This window comes from Myzus persicae, unplaced genomic scaffold (assembly GCF_001856785.1).
Source record: "Myzus persicae strain clone G006 unplaced genomic scaffold, MPER_G0061.0, whole genome shotgun sequence".
Taxonomy (NCBI): domain Eukaryota; kingdom Metazoa; phylum Arthropoda; class Insecta; order Hemiptera; family Aphididae; genus Myzus; species Myzus persicae.
Genome location: NW_019104094.1, coordinates 91,645 through 111,744, shown reverse-complemented (window position 1 = coordinate 111,744; position 20,100 = coordinate 91,645). Strand labels below are relative to the sequence as shown.

Sequence of the window (20,100 nt, the reverse complement as noted above, 5' to 3'; positions counted from 1 at the left end):
TCTGATACGCCCTTCGTAACAACTTGAATACCGGGATACACCGATGTACCTATGACATTCATTTTACTGGATAAATTATATAATTTAACCTACCTACACATAATAACCACGTACCCAAAATGTTGAGTGATTTAAATGCAATATCATAAGTGCGGACTACAACTAATAAATGATTATTAAAAAATTATGCTGAATTGAAATAATCTTAAAACTACAGAGAATAGCATGTACAGTATATATGATTAATGTTCAATCAATGAAATTAAAATGTATAACAGTTATAAAATCGACAAGTATAGCCGATGACTATGAATATTAAATTATTAATATTGATAGTATAGGTACATTTGTTATTGATATCGACATTTATTCGATGCTATTCGCATCAGGGTTCATATTATAAAGTGTCATTGGACACGGTAGAACTGCGGTTTTTTTTAGTTATTACCTACTGCAGCTGCAGGACGTGGTAACGTTATTATACTTATTTCTGAGGTAAAGCCGTTGCTCCACGCCTCCAGGTCTGTTATATTATATTTATATACGTCAGCGTAATAATGCGGTCGGGACGTTGCAGGGTCACTGCAGGTACTGTGGATAGTATTTTAGTGACGAATAGTATATACGTATTGTACCAATTCGAAGAGTTTAATATAATTTGTTCGACCAAAACTTAACCTTCTCAAGATTCTACTAATATTCATCACTAATAGGAATAATACAATAATATATTCGATTCATCGTTATCCACTGCTAAAATTCTTGGTTACCGTCATAAATTGCAGGATCATCGGCAGTGGGGCAATGTTCCATACGCCATGTCCATAAAAATATGGTAGGTTGTAGGTACGTGTTATGGGGGACGAAGGACATAATATGTGAAGCTGTGCTCACGGGGGGCGAGTTTGAGTGAGAGTCTCGCACACAGGTGCTCGTTGGTGTCGTGATTATTATGTATCATGTACACTGCTGCTGCAACTGAAATACGGCGGCGCCAGGCGCAGGAACTTTGGTGAAATCGGGTCAGTCGGCCATCGATCGGCTTCGGCGGCGGCCTAGTGGCGTACATTATATGCATGTAATAAATATAATAATGTGTGCTACATCGGGACGAACTCAAGGTACCTTGCAATATTTAATTGTTGTACGGTACACGAAAAAATATTACTAAACAGGACGTCGTGTAGTCGTCGTTGGATACGATTAAATGTGATTTACTGTGATTAAATCGACGAGCCCCTAGAAACAGAATCGGGAAAAGAGGAAAAGGAATTTCTTTTATTCGGCATTTTGGCGGCGTTTTTTATTAGCCATATATAGTGTCCTACAGCAGCTGCTGCTGCCGCCGAGACGATCGAAGAAGACTCGGCGGGGGGCCTCCCCGCATACTTCGTCCGAGTCAAAAGCCGCGCTAAACAGTAAACCGGCTCGGCGGCAGTGGCGGTGGTGTTGACAACGACGTCCCTGCGCCAGTCAACTACACGACGACCGCCAACCCGCGCAGTGCGTGCGCCGCGTACTACAGTGGCGACCTTTCGGTCCGTTCGTCGAGGTAACACTGTCGCGTGCGCGCGCTACGAAATCGTCGGGACGCGCGTTTTACTATAATAACAACACAAACACACACACACACACACACACACATATTATATGCAATACATTATACCGTACGTACTACTACAACATAATACTACGTACTACGCGCATACTACGGCCGGCGTTTACGTTACCACCACGCACGGTGTACGGGTGGGTGGCAGGTGTCGGGCCGGCGGGCGGCGGGCGCGTGGGAGAGCGAGCGAGACGGACCGACACTGCGGTCCACGTTCTTGGATCTATCCGTCCTTCGCACACCACTCTCGCCGCGCTTTGTGTTGCGGCCGTCGCCGTTCCAATCAATTGTGAAACAACAGCGCCCCGCGCACCACCTCGCACCGGCCGCTTATGTACCGCGGTACTCGCGCGCGCGCGCGCGCTCGCCTCACACACACACACACACACACACATATTATACCGTAGACGACGATCGCGGCCGGGCCCCGTCTCGAGTTTAGTATCGCTGCCGTAGGACTTCACGTACGCGCATAGGCTCCGTGCGCGTTTGACAGCGACACCGCCGCAGACGTAGCGCGCGCGCGCTCTCGATCCGTTTTACCCTCCGAGTATTTTTTCTTTTCTTTCTCGTATCTCCCGTTCCGCAGAGTGGGATTTTACTATTATTATTATTTTCGTTTCACCGCCGCCGTCGTTTTCGGGCCTCGCGCGTCTCCGCCGCCGTGCGTAGTTTGTAGTGTTTAATATTATAGAATAATATTTAATCACACGATATCATAATAATAATATGTCGTAAACGAAAATAATATGTAAATCCGACGCCGTCGTCTTTTTTTTTTTTTTTGCTAAAATCGTTTTCGTCGACGCGCTATCAATATTATCATTACGCATAATCGCCGCGATACTTGGCGCCTCGCCGTACATGCCAATCGTATCGCCGTCGCCACCGCCGCCGCCGCCGCCGTCGGTTCGCGGATCGTCGCTCGGTATGCCGTCTGCACGGGGTTGCTGCGACCGGACAACTACAGAGGACCATCGTCTCGTCGCCACCGGCGACGGCTACCCGCCCGCCCGACAGCGATCGTAGATTCTTCTCGGCGTCCACATCGGGTAATTAACACTACGCCAAAGTGAGCGATTGCTAGATGGCTCATGCGTTTCCACGACTCGTAGCCGCGGTTGCCCGTCTACGAATCTCCCGGTGGTTATGCGAAAAGTAACCCATTGGTAATAATTAGCAATCGCACCGATCACCAATTATCCCGTTTGCGTGCGTGTGCGAGCGCATAGTATTCGATTCATTCATCCTTTGTTCCCAGAGGCCAATACACCTCGACTTCTAATCATCTGTTGCGCTAGTGCGGCGCGTTCAGTGATAACACATTTTTCACTACTCGGGAGCTGCTGCTGCTGGTGTTGATAAACGACCGACTTTCGTAGTCTGTAACAATATTATTTGTAATTCTTTCGGGAAATTGTTTGAAATTACACTCTCGCATTTGGGGGCACCTTCGTCTTGTTATTACTGTGATTTCGTGTGAATTTTATCTCGGAATACTATGGTGATACATCTCAAGCGCTGCAATTGCCAACGTTTTCGTCCAAAGTATATTGCCCCCCCCCTCATTGTGACGACGACCACAGAATATTATTTTTTCTTCCCGTTTGATTATTTTGACACACCGCTGACCACTGTTCGTTTTCCGACACTTCGATATTTTTTTTTGTACTATTTCACATTAATTACAATAAATTCAAGTAGTATTTGTTAAACTTTTGGTTGTATCTAAGGCACCGTTTATACATAAAGTTATATCATTACTATTCTCTACTGCAATATGATTGACCATGAACGTTCTGTATTAGTTGTTATTCAATTAAATGTCAGTCTATTTTATATTAATATTATAATATGTTTGGTCGTTTATTTTGTCCAATATTGTTTGATATTGTACCAATGATGTTTTTTTACCTAAAATATGCTTTTTTGACAAATGTGTCGTATTAGGTACTTGATCGTATTAAGTACTTAATACAATGTCGGCACATTGTTGGTCTTATCTCTGACCCATGAGAAACATGGTAAATTTAAAGTTAAGAACATCTGTGGTATCTGTGTTCTTGCTTCAGCTTTTTTACGATATTTCACTTTAAAAAAAGATTAAAATTGTTACATTTTACATTGTCATAAAAATTAGGAGAACATAAGTAAGCCATCTCAAGAACACAGATAATAATGTTCTTAATTTGATAATAGGTCAATTCTTTCTAATTCTAAATATTGCTAAAGCCAACAACACAAGGTTGGTGGTTCTGTGAAACACAAATTTTGCTGTTTCATCAGTGAATTAGATAGAGATCGTAAATAGTGTGCTGGCATCCTGTTAATACTTATTAATTATTTCATAGCCGTCTCACTAGGCAACTTGTTTACTTCAATTTTGATTTTGAATGGTAGGTAGGTACATTTTGATGTTTATTATGACTTATGAGGATGTTATGCATTGACATTATTGCACATATCTATTGGTTTTCTCTTTCAGGCTTGCTTGTAACATAGATAAAATGTTTTCATGATTTTTCAGTAGGTACCTGATATAAGAGTGAAATCATTTATTACAAAAGTAATTAGAGCTTAATATTTTCAAAGGTATGGCAGTTCGATATATAATCAGTTTTATATTTTATTATTTATTGACTTTAACTTTTAAGTATAAAATACAATTTTCATAAATTTAAATAGTATTTAACTTATTCTGATACAATATTTAGACAAAATAATATGTCATACCCTCAAGAATATTATCCTATATCATTTTTGTAATGAGTGATTCTACTCTAAGATTACTCAAAAACATAAAAAAAAAAATGATTCTGCCCAAATGCGCTCCGTCCATATTGAGCGAGGGCCAGATAGAGAAAACAATGTGCCGACATCCTCTTAAATATAGGTACATCTTAAATATTAGACATCAAATTCAGCTTTAGATAGTAATCTTATAGTAAACAAATATATTAGTTAGGTACTAAATTAGATAGTTTTTAACTTTTACAATGTTACTTGCAATTGTTGCAAGGTCAATTTATTTTAATTTATTTGTATAATTTACAACTCCACATATCAAGTTAATAAAAACAAATAAATAGCTTATAAAATTATTCTCTTAAGTTTTTCTTATGGATATGTAAATTAATTTTATATTACCGATTTTTAAGTAGGTTTGTATTGAGAATACCTACATTGATTTTTTTGTTACTGCCATATTAATACATACTAAATAGGTAAAAAAAAAAAAAAATTAATTTGTTAATGTAATTCTCCCATTGAAAATATCTGTGTATACCACAACTAAAAGCTATTTAAAATGCCATCATTTATATCACACGAATCTTAAATTCATACCTTTATTTTTCGATTTATTTAATTAGGTATAGGTAGTCTAATATATTTATTCAGTCTATAAGAAAAAAATAACATACTTTTGTAGTACATTAATAATTCTTATATTATTTACTCCCCTTTACCATAATAAGATATATCATTATGTTAGATTATGTTGCAGTAATAATATATTTTCCTGAGAATATATTATACATTGGTATACATTATATTGCTTATATTAATCATACATTTATACTTAAATATTTTTTAAATTTCAACAATTAATAAACAAGGTTTCAATTTGTATTTTATATGAGAACAATTAAAATATCTACCAAATGTATTAGGTACAATACTTACTGATAAAATAAAAACTTACAAAAAATATAAAATAATTAGGTACCCAGGTAGATCTAAAATGTTTAATAATTATTCGAGTAAATCTATTGATATAATCATATTGTGTTATAATTGCGTTTGTTAAAGGTACTAGAAAGTATATAGATAATGATTATTAATATTATTTACAAATTGTAGAGGATACTCAATATCTGCTGATGTTTGGTACTTACAGTGTATTTTATATTATTTTTAATTCTTATTGTTTTATTTTACAGATTTGGAGAGATGAAAAATTGCGGACAAACATACCCTAAAATAAACCCATTGATGAATCCTCACGACAACATGGACCTAGTCAACTGCCATTCCAATATCACAGTCAATGTTAACAACAACAATAACCAAACTACAGTTAAAAAATTACCAAAGAAACGAAAATTTGATTTATCTCAACTTGAAGAATGTGATCCTGTGTCTGATCCGCTTTTACCTGTTCAAAAACAATGCAATACCAGTTGTGTAGCCAGCGTTGTCGTTGTACCCCCTCAGTCTATGGCTGTCGATTATTCTAGACTTGATGGATTTGACCGACCTAACTATGCTGATGTGCCAGTAATTGTTGAAGATCATTCTGAACAAAACGACGAGGCTACATATACAAACGTTCACGATGAAACATCAAGAATTGGTGTTGACTTACAAGAATGGACCGATCATAGAGTATTGGCTAAAAGAGATGGAGTTTATTTGCCAGGTCTAATCAGACAAGCAACATCAAATGGTGATGTTTGGATAGAATTTGACTATTCTGATGAAGGACAGCGATATGTTTCATTTAAAGATGTTATAAATGCTAGCAAATATGATGTTATCAGTGACGCCAGTCCATCTTTAAGTCAAGTATGTTATATATTAATTCATATTTATTTAATTTTAACTGGAAGTTTCGACCACAGGACTTATACTAATAGATTGAAACAGAACAAAACAGCATCATTGTGAGAATTGTGTCCATGTTTACTTAGTGATATACCCCGCCTTGACAACAAGTGTGCATAATTACCATTATAAGTGTATACTTACACATAGTCACAGACCAACTAAAGTATAATGTATAATATTGCATAACTTATGTGTTCAACTATTGTTTCCATTTTACGTATTGTACATATTGATCATAAGCCATAACTCATAAGTCACATCAAAAAAATATTATAATATAATATTACACAGCAGTATGGTACCGTACTGCAAAAACGAGTAAATGTTTATCTTGAAATACTCATTTTACACTTAGTTCCCATCTTTTAGTATAAAGTCTAACCTACTATTATAGGTACATAGATAATATAGAATATGGATTATCATATTTTTAATTTTATTTCTTATGTGCTTTACACATATACAATTGTGTAGATCTTTTATAATTGAAGGTAACATGTGAATGTAGTGAAGGTATCTATGTTTGATTAAGATATTTTAGAAAATAATGTACAGTCTGTAAATTATTTAATTTTGTGTATTATAATTTTATTTTAACTCCATAGTTACCTATTACTTATCATGTAACTGGAAATTTAAATTTAAAATCCTTTATAGTGTAGAACTATGATGATTCATTGTGGCATATATGATTTAAAATGATTATTCATTTTTGTATTAGCTCTAACTGAAAAAAAAAATTAATGCCAATTATTTAATTTTAAGTATTATAATTTTATTTAAATTTCACTCTAGTGATTATATAATCGGCAATTTAAATTTAAAATCCTATATAGTAAATAATTATGATGATTCATTATGGAACATATGATTTAAAATGATTATTCATTTTTGTATTAGCTCTAACTGAAAAAAATTAATCCATGTAAATTACTTAATTTTGAGTATTATAATATTCTTTACATTTTGTACTATAGTAATTATATGATTAGAAATTTTAATTCTAAATCCTTAATAGCAAATAGTTATGATGATTGATGATACATGTTGGCATATATGATTTTAAATGATTTTTCATTTTTGTATTAGCTCTAACTGAAAAATGAATTATTTAGTTTTAAATATTATAATATTATTTAAATTACATTCTGTAATAATTGTATAATTAGAAAATGTAATTCTAAATCCTATATAGTAAAAGATTATGATGATACATGTTGGCATATATGATTTTAAATGATTTTTCATTTTTGTATTAGCTCTATCTGAAAAAAAATTAATCCTTGTCAATTATTCAATTTTGAGTATTATAATTTTATAATCCATAGTTAGGTACCCATTATTTATTGTAGAGGATGTAACAGAAAGAACCTTAAAAAAAGAATCCCAATTAGGCGTATGACAACAATTGTGACGATTTTATTAAAAATGTGTACTATCAAAATAGTGGAAGTGTTAATAAATTATGTAAAAAAAAATATTTTTAAAATATTGATTATAACAAAAGGCATTGTATTATAAAATTAGTCAGTTCTTTTTGTTACACCATGAGAAATTTAAGTTTAAAATGTCATGTAGTAAATTCATTATGATGATACATGTTGGCATATATGATTTAAAATGATTATACATTTTTGTATTAGCTTTAACTGAAAATAAATGATTCTTGAAAATTATTTAGTTTTAAGTATTATAATATTAAAATTGAATTCTATAGTAATTATATAATGGGACATTTAAATTCTAAATCTTATTTAGTAAATAATTATGATGATACATGTTGGCATGTATGATTTAAAATGATTTTTCATTTTTGTATTAGCTCTAACTGAAAAATAAATTATTTAGTTTTAAATATCATAAGATTATTTGAATTTTATTTTATAGTAATTATATTATTGGAAATTTAAATTCTAAACCCTATATAGTAAATACTTATTATGATACATTACAGCACATATAATTTAAATGATTAAATAAATGATTTGTTTTAAGTATTTTAAGTTTCCCTTGCTAGTAATTATACAATTAGACATTTTAATTCTAAGTAATTAATTATGATGATACATTATGGCATATATGATATTTAAAATGATTATTCATTTTTTGTATTAGCTCTAACTGAAAATAGATTATTCATGTAAATATTATAATTTTATTTAAATTTCACTCTCTAGTAATTATATAATTTGAAATATTGATTTTAAATCCTATATAGTAATTAATTATGATGATACATTATGGCATATATGATATTTAAAATGATTATTCATTTTTTGTATTAGCTCTAACTGAAAAAAAAAATTATAATTATACTTATTTTTCATAATCTAGATAATGAATGAGATTGATCTATAAATTGAATGAAAAAATTGTATTAAAATCGATCTTTGTTTGATTAAAATTCAATTGATATCAACTGGTTGGTTTTACCCTTGCTGTATTGAACTCGAGTTAATTAAAAATTAAATAACTTTTTTTTATACAATACATTTGTTCAGCTTATTATAACTTTTTGAAAATATGTTTATTTTGTAATCTATAATTAATGATTAATATTTTGTTTTGATAGGTGAATATTGGTGCCAGAGTATGTGTTCGAATCGCTGGTTCTCAACCGGACGAAGGACATCTGGTTCCCCGAGTATTCATTGAAGGTGTTGTACAAAAAATAATAACTAGCCCTGTAAGATTTGTTGTAAGTGTTGTATCTGGTAACAATGAAGAATATGTGGTGAAGAGAGCAGATCTTCGCTTACTGTTACCACCGTGGTGGGATGAACTTGAACATGATGTACCTAATGGTCATATTCCATTAATACGAGAACCTACACCACCTATAGCTAATGTGCCAGCCAATTACTATCAAACTTCAGTATCTTCTCCTTTACAACCTATAAATAATCGCCATTTTGATGATTTCTGTGAAAGTGATGATGATCTCCGACGAGAAGACATATTGTTTATGTCAGATGCTGGTAAGTTTAACATACAAAATCTAATTTTTTGAAAATGGGATTGATCAATTTTACTACATACCATGTAATATTTTTCCCCCCTTATAGAATACATTTAAAACATTTACAGTTTTTTGTTTTGTACAGTTATATTTGTACATTATAAAATAGAACCTACTCAGTAATCTTTTACTTAGTAATTTATATGTATGTATAGAATTTTGTGAAAATAATAAGATAAATAAATTATTCAGTTATGCAACTAAAAACTTTGATTTCTGAATAAAATTCTTTGATCAAAGTTATTCCTTCTAATTAAACTTTTAAGCCTAACTTGTGTACTTAACATAAGTTATATCACTGTCTGTATTTTAAATCAAAATAATAATAACTAAATGCTACTTCCATTATAAAACCTTTACTTTCATTACTATTCTTAGTAATAAACACAATTAACATATCATATTTTTTTTATCTTATCTTACTTATCTCAATTATATTTAAGTTAACCAAAATAATTATCTTTGTATTTCATTCTATTTTACAATGGATTAACATTATTTACTAGATCATTTTTTATTTGCAATAGTGGATTTTTAACTGTTGGGTATATTGATAGTTTTAAACAGTTATAAACCTACAAAATGTAATTAGGTAATTGTTTCCAAGTTTATCTATTAACTTTTGTTTTTAGATGCTGGAAAATTATCTGGAAGCAGCAAAAGGAGCAGTATGCAAAGCAGAGGTAGCACATGTAGCATATTAGATCACGGAGGTAGCACCACTCCTAGATCCACTCCAGTCACTCCTAGATCTCAGATTACATCCCCTCATAAATATAAGAAAGGGGATATTGTCACAACACCAAGTGGAATAAGAAAAAAGTTTAATGGAAAACAATGGCGACGATTATGTTCAAAAGAAGGTTGCTCAAAAGAGTCTCAAAGAAGAGGATACTGTTCTCGACACTTGAGTTTAAAAGGCAGTAGTTTAAGGTCTTGTGCTTCAAGTAGTACGAGTTTTACAAGGTATTACATCATTAATTATTTATATTTAGTTTAATCATTAAGTTAAATATGCAAAAAAAATTTTAGAGGAAATCGAAGTACTATAGATGGAGATGAAACTTCACGGGAATCTCAAACTTCTCCTAGTTTTTCTGAACGACGATTGGCTGGTCGCTTTGACCCTGATGAAACAGAAGCTGCCAACATGCTTGGTATACAACGTAATAATTAATCTAGCATTTTCGAATTGTTCAATTTCATTGTAGATACTTTATAAGAATATTTTTTAAACATATACTCTATATTATATACAATTATTAAACTAAATGTTTATTTTACAGTTTCATTAGGAAGTTCAAGATCTGGAACTCCATTATATTCTTCCCCTTGCCCATTAGGTGGTAATAATAATACACAATCGCCACTTACTGTTGGATCCCGTCAAAATATGTTCCTACCCATTATTTTGCCAGCAAATCAAAATTATCCTTCAACAACACCTACTGGAAATGGACTAGCTACTCCTCCTGCCATAAACAATAATTCCAACAACCAATTTAGACAACAACAACAACTTGTGAAGTACGAAATTTGTATATTTAATTATTTATTTTTTAATTTCATTTTGGGTTCAAATCAATCTTTTTTAATGTTTACAAACTTTAACTTAGAATTATTAATTGGGAGTAAAACTAACCGAATGAAACCTAAGCCTTGTTAGATATTAAAATATAAATAAAATATTTTCTATTAATTATGAGCATTTTCAAATGTTAATATTTTATATACTCATAAGCAGGGTCTGGCACTATCTGGGACTTATAGCACTTATTATCATCATAATAAGCGTTGAAAAAAGCATTTAAATACTTTATTATAAGAACTCAAATAAGCACTTAAAAACATTAAAATAAACAAAAAAAAAACTATTGATAAATTTTTTTTTTAATATTATGATTTAATTTTTATACTTTTAAACATAAAAAAAAAAAAAATTAAAAACTTGAAACTTTAAGCCACTTAAAGGTTATTATACTTCTGTTTATTTTCTGAAAAATTGTTTAATAACCGAAAATATTGATTAATTTGGCCGATTAGTTGGTAAGTGATCAAATACGAGTTATGGTGTTTATTACTAGGAAATGACTTACAAAGGAGAACAATTATTCTTAGTTCTAGGTTTACCGTGAACAAAATAAACAACAATTTACTGATATGTCTAGGTTTTCGTCAGTGGCACCTATCTATATCTAGGTTAGGACTTTTAATTTGACAGCAGATATGCATAAAAGCAAAAATAATCGATAAAACTTAAAATATACATTTTTTTTTTAATGTTTGTAAAAAAGCAAAAAAATAAAACACGTATATTTCATAATTGAACATGACATACACTTGTATAGCATTCTGCTAGATTTTATGTCAAACCATGAAAATAAGCAAATGCTATAAGTCCCGAGCCCTGCTCGTAAGTACTAACTTCCTTAAAAATTAAAATATCGTAAAAGACCAACAATAAAACATAGATAATATTCTTACATTTGAGTTTGATAGTAGGTAAATTCATTCTAATATTTAAGCTTACAACACAAAATTGAAACTGCTGAACGTACATTTTGATGTACATAGTAAGATGGAGACAACACACGTGGTTACTTCTTCTTCTTCTTAATAGTTATAATTGATATTTAGTATACATTGAAAAATGTTTTCCTAGTTTAATTTGTAACTTGCCATCTGGTTATCAAGACTGTAGAGTCTAAATCTTAGACCAAATACCCAAGATTGGTTTGATATTATTTTTAATAATTTATTTATAAATTATAAACAAATATTATTTATAGGCCGGAATTGTTAAGACCAAAAACCCAACATGGCTTACACGAGTCTATGCCAACTTCAAGTCAAACTAGTGTGATCAGAATTTCACCACATACAATACAACCTAAATCAAGTATTGCTGTATATTCTCAATCACAAATATGTTGGAGAGGAATCTTAGCTTCACCTCAACTACAACAAAAACACACAAATCAACCGGCGGCTCAGTGGCAAGTTGAAAGACATCCGAGTGTTGTAGTATCATCTCAACAACATGGTCATATATTAGAAAAAGCATTAACCACAGTTGAAATGGTTAGCATAATAAATATTTATAATAATTAATAAATAAAAAATAAATTTATATTTTATGTTAAATAAATAGAATACAGTTAGTGATGCATATGGTCGAATTTGTGAAAATAATGAAGTTTTTAACAGAGACAATAATAATGTTTTTCAAGAATCTGTGATAAAAAAAGAATCTGCAGGAAATAATGTATCATTTACACAACATTTGTTACATACTACTGGATATCATCAAGTAAGAATCATGGTTTTTTTTTTTTATTTAAATCATAAATTTTTAACTTTTAATTTAGCGAGTGCAAAACATTCCGAACGTCATCCCAACACCCTCTGTAGTTACTAAACATAGCTACACTACTCTTCAGAATGAATATCAGGATTATCAAAATAAGAATTCAGTACTTCAACAAGTAATTGTTCATCCTACTGAACTGTTACCTGTGTTACCCATTGTCGATGAAAGAAAAGAAGAGCCACCTGAACCTAACCCCACGCTGACGAGTAATTATATTTCAATAATTCAATTTTATGTGTGCAACATTGTTATTTATAAATATTAATGTTCTATTATATTTCTCCTATAGACAATGAAAATGGAAATTTAACTGTTTATTCTTGGGATACATTATTGCCAATATTAAATTCAGAAGAAGTAGTCCAGCCAAATATCACTTCAATGCCAAAATCTCTCTCTCCTCCCTTATCAGCTCCACCTATTTTAACTCCACCACCAGCAGAGTCTCCTGATGTTGATGATGATGATGTATTTGAGCAAGAACCTTGCGATACTGATGACACAAATCCCAATACTGCTGCTGGCAAACGTAGAACTCAATCTCTTAGTGCTTTACAAAATACTAAAGAACCGCAAAGTCCACTAACAAAAGCCAAAGATCGGATAAGACGGCCGATGAATGCTTTTATGATATTTAGTAAGAGACATAGAGCTTTGGTACACCAGCGACACCCAAATCAAGATAATAGAACAGTATCAAAGATTCTTGGAGAATGGTGGTATGCATTAGATCCAGATCAGAAACAAAAGTATCATGAATTAGCTTCTGAAGTTAAAGAAGCTCATTTTAAAGCTCATCCAGAGTGGAAGTGGTGTAGTAAGGATAGAAGAAAATCAAGTGGTAGTGGGCGATCTAAGTTAGGATCTACTGATGAACATACACCATTAGATCATGATCCTATGGTTGAAGTAACTATAGAAATGGCTGAGGAACCAAAAGTTCAAGAAAAAAAAGATCCCCCCGATGTAGAAATGAAAAATGATTCAGAAGATGAACAAATGGTTTGTGTTAAGGTTTTTTTTATTTAATAAACAATTTTGTGTTATACTTAGTATGTTTTTTCAATTATTTTTTTATACAATATTTAGGTAGTTGTTGAAAGTTCTGAAATTGATTTAAAATGTAAAGAAAAAGTGACAGATTCTGATACTGAATCACAAAGTGATGCTGAACCATTACACGAGAATAAAACATTTCCTCAACAAAGGTTTAGTCCTGTCAAATCAACTAGTTCCAGTGAAGTAACTTGTCGGCCAAAACCCATAAAAGCTAGGTAAATCAAAATAGTTGTGTACAATTTGAATTAAAAATGTAAAACCATTTCATATCTATTCATTAATAACAAATACATTTTTTTTTTAAATTTTACTAAACTAAAAATTCATAAATTTATTAAGTATTACTGTAATACTTATAAATTATCTTGAAATAATAATTTATGTTTTAAAAACATATAATTTTGGTTTATGTTCTTGTACATACATTTTTACATGCTTATTATCATAATATTGTAATAAAGTGTAAACTATATTGAATACATATTTTATTTTTAGATTGGTATCTTCGGGTTCAACTGATGCTAAGTATCCACCCAAAACAGTTAATTCGAGAGAACCAACAACTCCAATTGTGTATCCATATCATTCTCCAATAAATCCTGTTGGAGTTTCTCCATTTCAACCTACTGGCGGTGCATTTAAATTGATGCCCGCTTCACCCAAAATTAAAAATCCTTCTGATCAATTCCCTCAACAAACACCTGAACCAACTGCGTGGACATCATCTGGATCCGAAACTTGGAATCAAACAAAATTAATCAACACAAATGCTTGGGCAGCATCAACTGCTGAATGGAACAATAACAAACCGACAACTACAACAACTGTTAACTCAAAAATTGTTGTAACACCCTTATCACAGCAGAATATATTTCATTACACATCTTCACCAAACAAGGAAACTGAACAAAAACCAACATGTTCTGTTAGACAAGTAATAGGCGGTCGACCAGTATTAATACAAACTGCTGGTAAACAGTCATCAGGGTTTCAACAACAATCATTAACGTTGGCTTTTTTGAATGCCGGTGACTCTTCCACTTCTCTTGTCACTAATTTATTAGTGGCCAAAGGTAGTGATAACGTAAATCCATCAACAAGGAATAACGAAACAACCACCGTACAATATTTGATACCGAGTCGACTACCAAACATATATTTGCCACAGCAAACACTTACAAGTAAAATATTTATAATATAATGTTTCATTCATGCATTTATTTTATAATTTATTTATCATCTCCAGATACAACACTGAATCAACCACAGTCTGTGAAATCAACACAAGCTTCCACTGTTATTGTCAGTACTCAAAATAATCCGTTAATTATCAATACAAAGTAAGTACCTAAGTAAATAATTAAAGCAATTCAATTTAAATAGTTAAAAAAAAGTATTTGTTGTTCAGTAAAATTACAAAAAAATGTATTATCAAAACATGTTTTTTACATTTTTTTAATAATAATTATATTCTTACAATCATAATTCGTTTTGCTAAAAGTCAATCCACTAAAGCTTCAGTAATTAACTTATATGTTTCCTCATAAAATAATCATATTTTGTTTATAATTTTAGTGAAACTGGGACGACAGCAAAGAATTCCAATATTTCAGGTAATTTATTAATTGCAAATATATCTTGTATTCAAATGATTTTTATAAAGTATCATATAATATTTAAATTAAATTATTAAATTAATATAGAAAAACGAGATCCAGATATTGTTATAAGAGCTGATAATAATGAAAATTTAATGTCTTTTGAGAAGTCACAGTATGCAGATTCTAAAGAAAACGGTTCACCAATTATATTTGATTTTAAAGATGATAGTGCCAAGGTTTGTTGACATTGTTATTAATATTTAATAACAATGCTATATTAATTGATTTTTGGTTAATGTGTTTTAGGAGGAACCGTCAAAAAACGACATAGAAGAAAAGCCATTTGTTCTTGCTCCTACTCCAGCACAATTAGGCAAAGCCCCTTTACAAAGAAGACAATCTATGGGTTAGTACTGTAATTAACTGTAAAAGTATAATACGAGAGATCTTGATAGTCCTAATGAATTCTTGCCAAAAGTCTTTCATAACCATTTCAATTTTTATTAAATAAGTTAATTTTACTTAATCATTTATTAGTGTAAAAATCAGGTGTTTCTTTAAATTATAGTCTTGGCTTCCATTTATTAAAGATTCAAAATTGTATTACAATGAAAGGGGATTCCAAAATAAATTAATAAATTAGTTTTAAGTTTAAGTTTCAGAAATTTACATGTTTCACTATAAATGTACTGTTCCAACTACTTTTTAGGTAGAACTTACCTACTAGACTTTTGGGGGTCAAGATTATCGAGGTTCTACTGTAATTTAGTTTAATACTCTTGGTGTTAGTTATTATTACGAGTTCTCAAAATGTATATATTTTTTACTAGTATATTTTCTAACCTGCAATAATAGTTTGTATTAATTACTTAATTCACATATCTAACTCTGTATGAGCATTAATCATGCGTTGTTATTATATATTTACTTGTTTTTAAGTGCTGTGCCAAATGGGTTGGATCAAGATCATAATACTTAATCAGCTAATTAAAATAATAATAATAAAAAAACTATATTTTGAAATTTTCTTCATTTACTTGTTTATAATTTTATTTAAATTATAAGTTAATCATACCAAACATAAAATGTTATGATTGTACTTAGAAATTTAAAACTAAATATATCTATAATTTTTGTGAAATAGATAAATAGATGCTTCATTCATTAGATGCATTTGATATTTTTCACTACATGAATAATATTATAACATTATTAGAGAACTTATTTTTATATATAATAATTAAATCACAAAAATGTGTTGTACATTTCTAATATTCATCATATATTTTCAGTATCTTCAAGTCAAGATTCGTTGCCAAATTCCTTACCTGATAAAGATTCTGATATGGTTGAAGATGCAACTGACGAAGTTCCAGTGTCACCGTCGGCCAAGCGTAGCTTTTTCAAAAAAAATATTGAGGACGGTATGGACCGTGTCTTAGAACAAGTAAACTTTGAAATGAAGTTTTCTTCGTTACCACAATTTAAACCGGATGAATGTAATTCACCAAGTGCAATATCAGTACCCTCCAGTCCCCATGTATTCAATGCTCAAACATTCCGCAAAAAGCAATTATCTGACTGTGACACACAGGCAGAAACACCAAAATCATCAGGGAAACTTGTTGGAAATACATTTTTTGGTCCAGATTTTAATCCAGAAGCATATAGAGGAGTATTAGAACAGGAAGATACAGTGGCGGCTTCACCTAGGACACCTAAAACACCTAGTGGGCGAAATGATAGTTCTGCAGCAGAAAAAGGACACCGAAAGATGTTGGAACAGAGAAGACAATTAGTTATGACTCTATTTCAAGAGCAAGGCATGTTTCCTTCTACTCAATCAACTTCAGTTTTTCAGGTAAATAATGAATTATCATTGTTGTTTGTTGATTTAATAAATAACCTAATTTTTTTCCAGGCTAACCATTCAGATATTTTTCCTAATAAATCATCATTACAACTCAAAATACGAGAGGTGCGTCAAAAGCTTATGGCACACAACACATTGACTCCAAGTAGTGCAAGTGCTTTAAATAGCCCTAGTGAATCTTCAACGACCAATACTCCAAGTAAGAATTTACGTTTCCACAAGGAGCTCTTGTACTAGACTGAATTTCAACAAAAATATCTAGAACAGTAACTACTAATGAGGTGATTATATATATAAAAAAAGGGCATGGCTTAAAATTTTAAATGATACATTTCTCAAGAATTATACTAGCATATTTCTGAAATTAAGAACCTTGCTGGATTAACGCCGTCTGTAATTTTAGCTATGTAATACACTCGGAAATGAAAATCTTAAAAACAAATTATGTATGTTATTTAAAATGATAAATATTAATATTCGTTAATTATACATTATTTTAATTTAAAAGACAATCTATTGATATTTCAAAATAATTGTATTGCTATTTGCTACACATTTTTAATTTATGAACATACTTGATACTTCTACATTGGTAAATATAATATTTAATATTTATCTACATTTAAAATTTAAAAACAATTACTTTAACTCAATATACTGTACAAACGATTATGGTAGAAACAAAAAATAATTATTTTATAAATATAATTTTTTAAATGATTACTTACCACAATAATTTGTGGTATCATCAATTAAAAATTAAATAATTAAAGGTCTGCCGTTACTCCAGAAAGATCCAAAATCATTAATAAAAAATATATTCGTAACAAGGTTGTTTTTTTTTTTGTTTATAATTTTAGACTCTTCAACATTGCCACCTTCTCAACAAACCCATAGTGTTATGACATCCAGCTAACATCACTGTATCATAGTGCTTAACTTCAAGTCACATTAAACCTCTAAGATATATTCTGCTACTATAATAATATTAAGTAACTGGTTTATTACTATATATTATTTAAAATATTACTATCTATAAAAACACCATCATTTATAGATTATTTTTATAACCAAAATTTTATTTTTACTTGATTTTGTACAATAATGTTATTGTTTTAATAAGTTGAATAAAGAATTAATGAAAATGTTAAAACGGTTATTTTACCAATAATTAGACTGAGGACACTCATTTATAAATGTTAATAAATAGCACTTGCTCGACACCTGTTATAGCACTGACATTTAATTATTCTTACCTCAACTGTTTTATTATTATTATTATTATAGCTGTGTAACATAACATGTATATTAATTAATTATAATAATAATATCGATCTCTAAACACAATAGACAAATCCACCACCATAAAAGTCTTTCAGAACTTATTGTAATTGCTCTTAATGTAGTTCACTCTTGTTTGTTTTTATTATTATTATTATTATTATTATATATATTATTTTTTACTTAGTGTATACTTATAATGCTTAATTATTAATTATATTTGTGCCATAGATTTGCGTGGTTATTCATTTTTAAATTGATATAATTATTCAAGATACTTCAATTCCATTTAATTGTATGAATATTTTAAGTAAAATTAACAGATTTATGTTTAAGTTTGAAAATGTATTTTTACTCATTAATTTTATTATAAAATGGCCAATGCCAACATTTTGTTTAAGTTATTTTTAATGTTTATTATGACATATAAATACAAACTGTTCAATGTAAATTATATATTTTAAAGTTGTACAACATATTATACTTAAAAATAGTTTTATTTGTTTACAATGTGTTGTGAAAATCAAAGCTTTAAAATTAACATCTAATATTTATGCAAACTACTTTATACTTCAGTAATTAATCTAAGAAATTCTAAAATTTTATCGCTCTATATTTGTGTTCATAAAATTAAAATATTCTGTATCCATTGGATGTAACTATGCAAGATATATACAATTTGTAAAATAATAAAGAAAAAATAATTCAAAAATTGTTTGGCCAATGTTAAAGAAAATTATATTTTTTATAGACAAAATTTGATCAAATAAGCAGTTATTTTATTTTAAAAGTACAAGTGCCATTATTAAAAAAAATATTTAATTTAATCGATTTGTTAAATGCGGGTCTGCTCAACAAAAATGCATTTGTTTTTAATTTTCACTGGTATTTTATGCATTAGTACAATAAATTAAGACAGTTATAATTTTTATTTATAAGTACAAAAATCAGTTTTATTAGTTGTTTAGAAAAGAAAATTGTATTGTATACTCGTATACTGTGTTAAATTATTTATAAATTATTTTAAGTTGTAAGTATAAATAGTCTATGTTGCAGGTTAGTCCATTTAATGTTTAACATCTCATCAGTAAATAAATACTGATAAATTAGCTACATACTGAACAATGTATAAATGTCTCATACAATTGATGAGTTAAAATAAAATCAATCCTGTCAATTTAGTGTACCACTGTGTATCCAAACATATAATATTATATTGTTTTATTATATTGGAGTGTATAATTACGAATTTGATGAATTTGTTAACAATTTGTATAACTCTAAATTATATCTTTTATTAATTTATTTGTTTATAAATATTAACTATGCTAAAAATTCTGGACGGTACAGAGGTATAAAAATCTTTATTCAAAATTCACATATTTATTCCTTATTGATCTAATGTTTTTTATTTTAAATTGCATTACTAGTTAAACATTGCACCAGCCGTCCTCAGAATTTATTAGTTTTGATTAAAATATATGTGTTTACCTATATTGCTTGTCATATTTTACGCTTTCATCAAAATTTAAATTTAAAATAGAAATGTATATTTTAATTCATAGTACAGTGGGTAAACATTTTTAATTAAGGGGACCACCTGTTGTATGTGACAATTGAAATTACCTTATGTATTGTAAAATTGTGTTGTTAAATATTAACTAACCCATGCTATAT

The 20,100-nt window shown here is 30.0% G+C and overlaps 1 protein-coding gene across 3 annotated transcripts; it reads left to right on the top strand.

The window, feature by feature from the left end:
- The first annotated feature begins 2,429 nt into the window (after positions 1 to 2,429).
- Positions 2,430 to 18,217, top strand: LOC111038665 (putative transcription factor capicua). 3 transcript variants are annotated; one of them, XM_022321862.1, is made up of 19 exons: positions 2,430 to 2,664; positions 5,554 to 6,178; positions 8,793 to 9,198; positions 9,872 to 10,205; positions 10,272 to 10,405; positions 10,526 to 10,766; positions 12,029 to 12,320; positions 12,391 to 12,549; positions 12,608 to 12,815; positions 12,899 to 13,611; positions 13,699 to 13,883; positions 14,164 to 14,849; positions 14,915 to 15,008; positions 15,244 to 15,281; positions 15,372 to 15,505; positions 15,576 to 15,675; positions 16,562 to 17,130; positions 17,191 to 17,341; positions 18,003 to 18,217. In XM_022321862.1, exons 2-19 carry the CDS (start codon positions 5,564 to 5,566, stop codon positions 18,056 to 18,058), a joined length of 5,115 nt encoding a protein of 1,704 aa, XP_022177554.1. In that variant the 5' UTR covers positions 2,430 to 2,664; positions 5,554 to 5,563; the 3' UTR covers positions 18,059 to 18,217. The 3 variants fall into 3 exon arrangements, with proteins under 3 accessions (XP_022177554.1, XP_022177556.1, XP_022177555.1); XM_022321864.1 differs by having other exon boundaries at positions 17,191 to 17,423; XM_022321863.1 differs by having other exon boundaries at positions 2,431 to 2,664; positions 10,272 to 10,396.
- Positions 18,218 to 20,100: the final 1,883 nt, after the last annotated feature.

Coding starts and splice junctions, on each gene's coding strand:
- LOC111038665 (XM_022321862.1), top strand. CDS start 5,564: ATGAAAAATTGCGGACAAACATACCCTAAAATAAACCCATTGATGAAT. Junction 13,884..14,163: donor CCAAAACCCATAAAAGCTAG/GTAAATCAAAAT, acceptor TTTTATTTTTAG/ATTGGTATCTTCGGGTTCAA. Junction 15,282..15,371: donor AAAGAATTCCAATATTTCAG/GTAATTTATTAA, acceptor AAATTAATATAG/AAAAACGAGATCCAGATATT.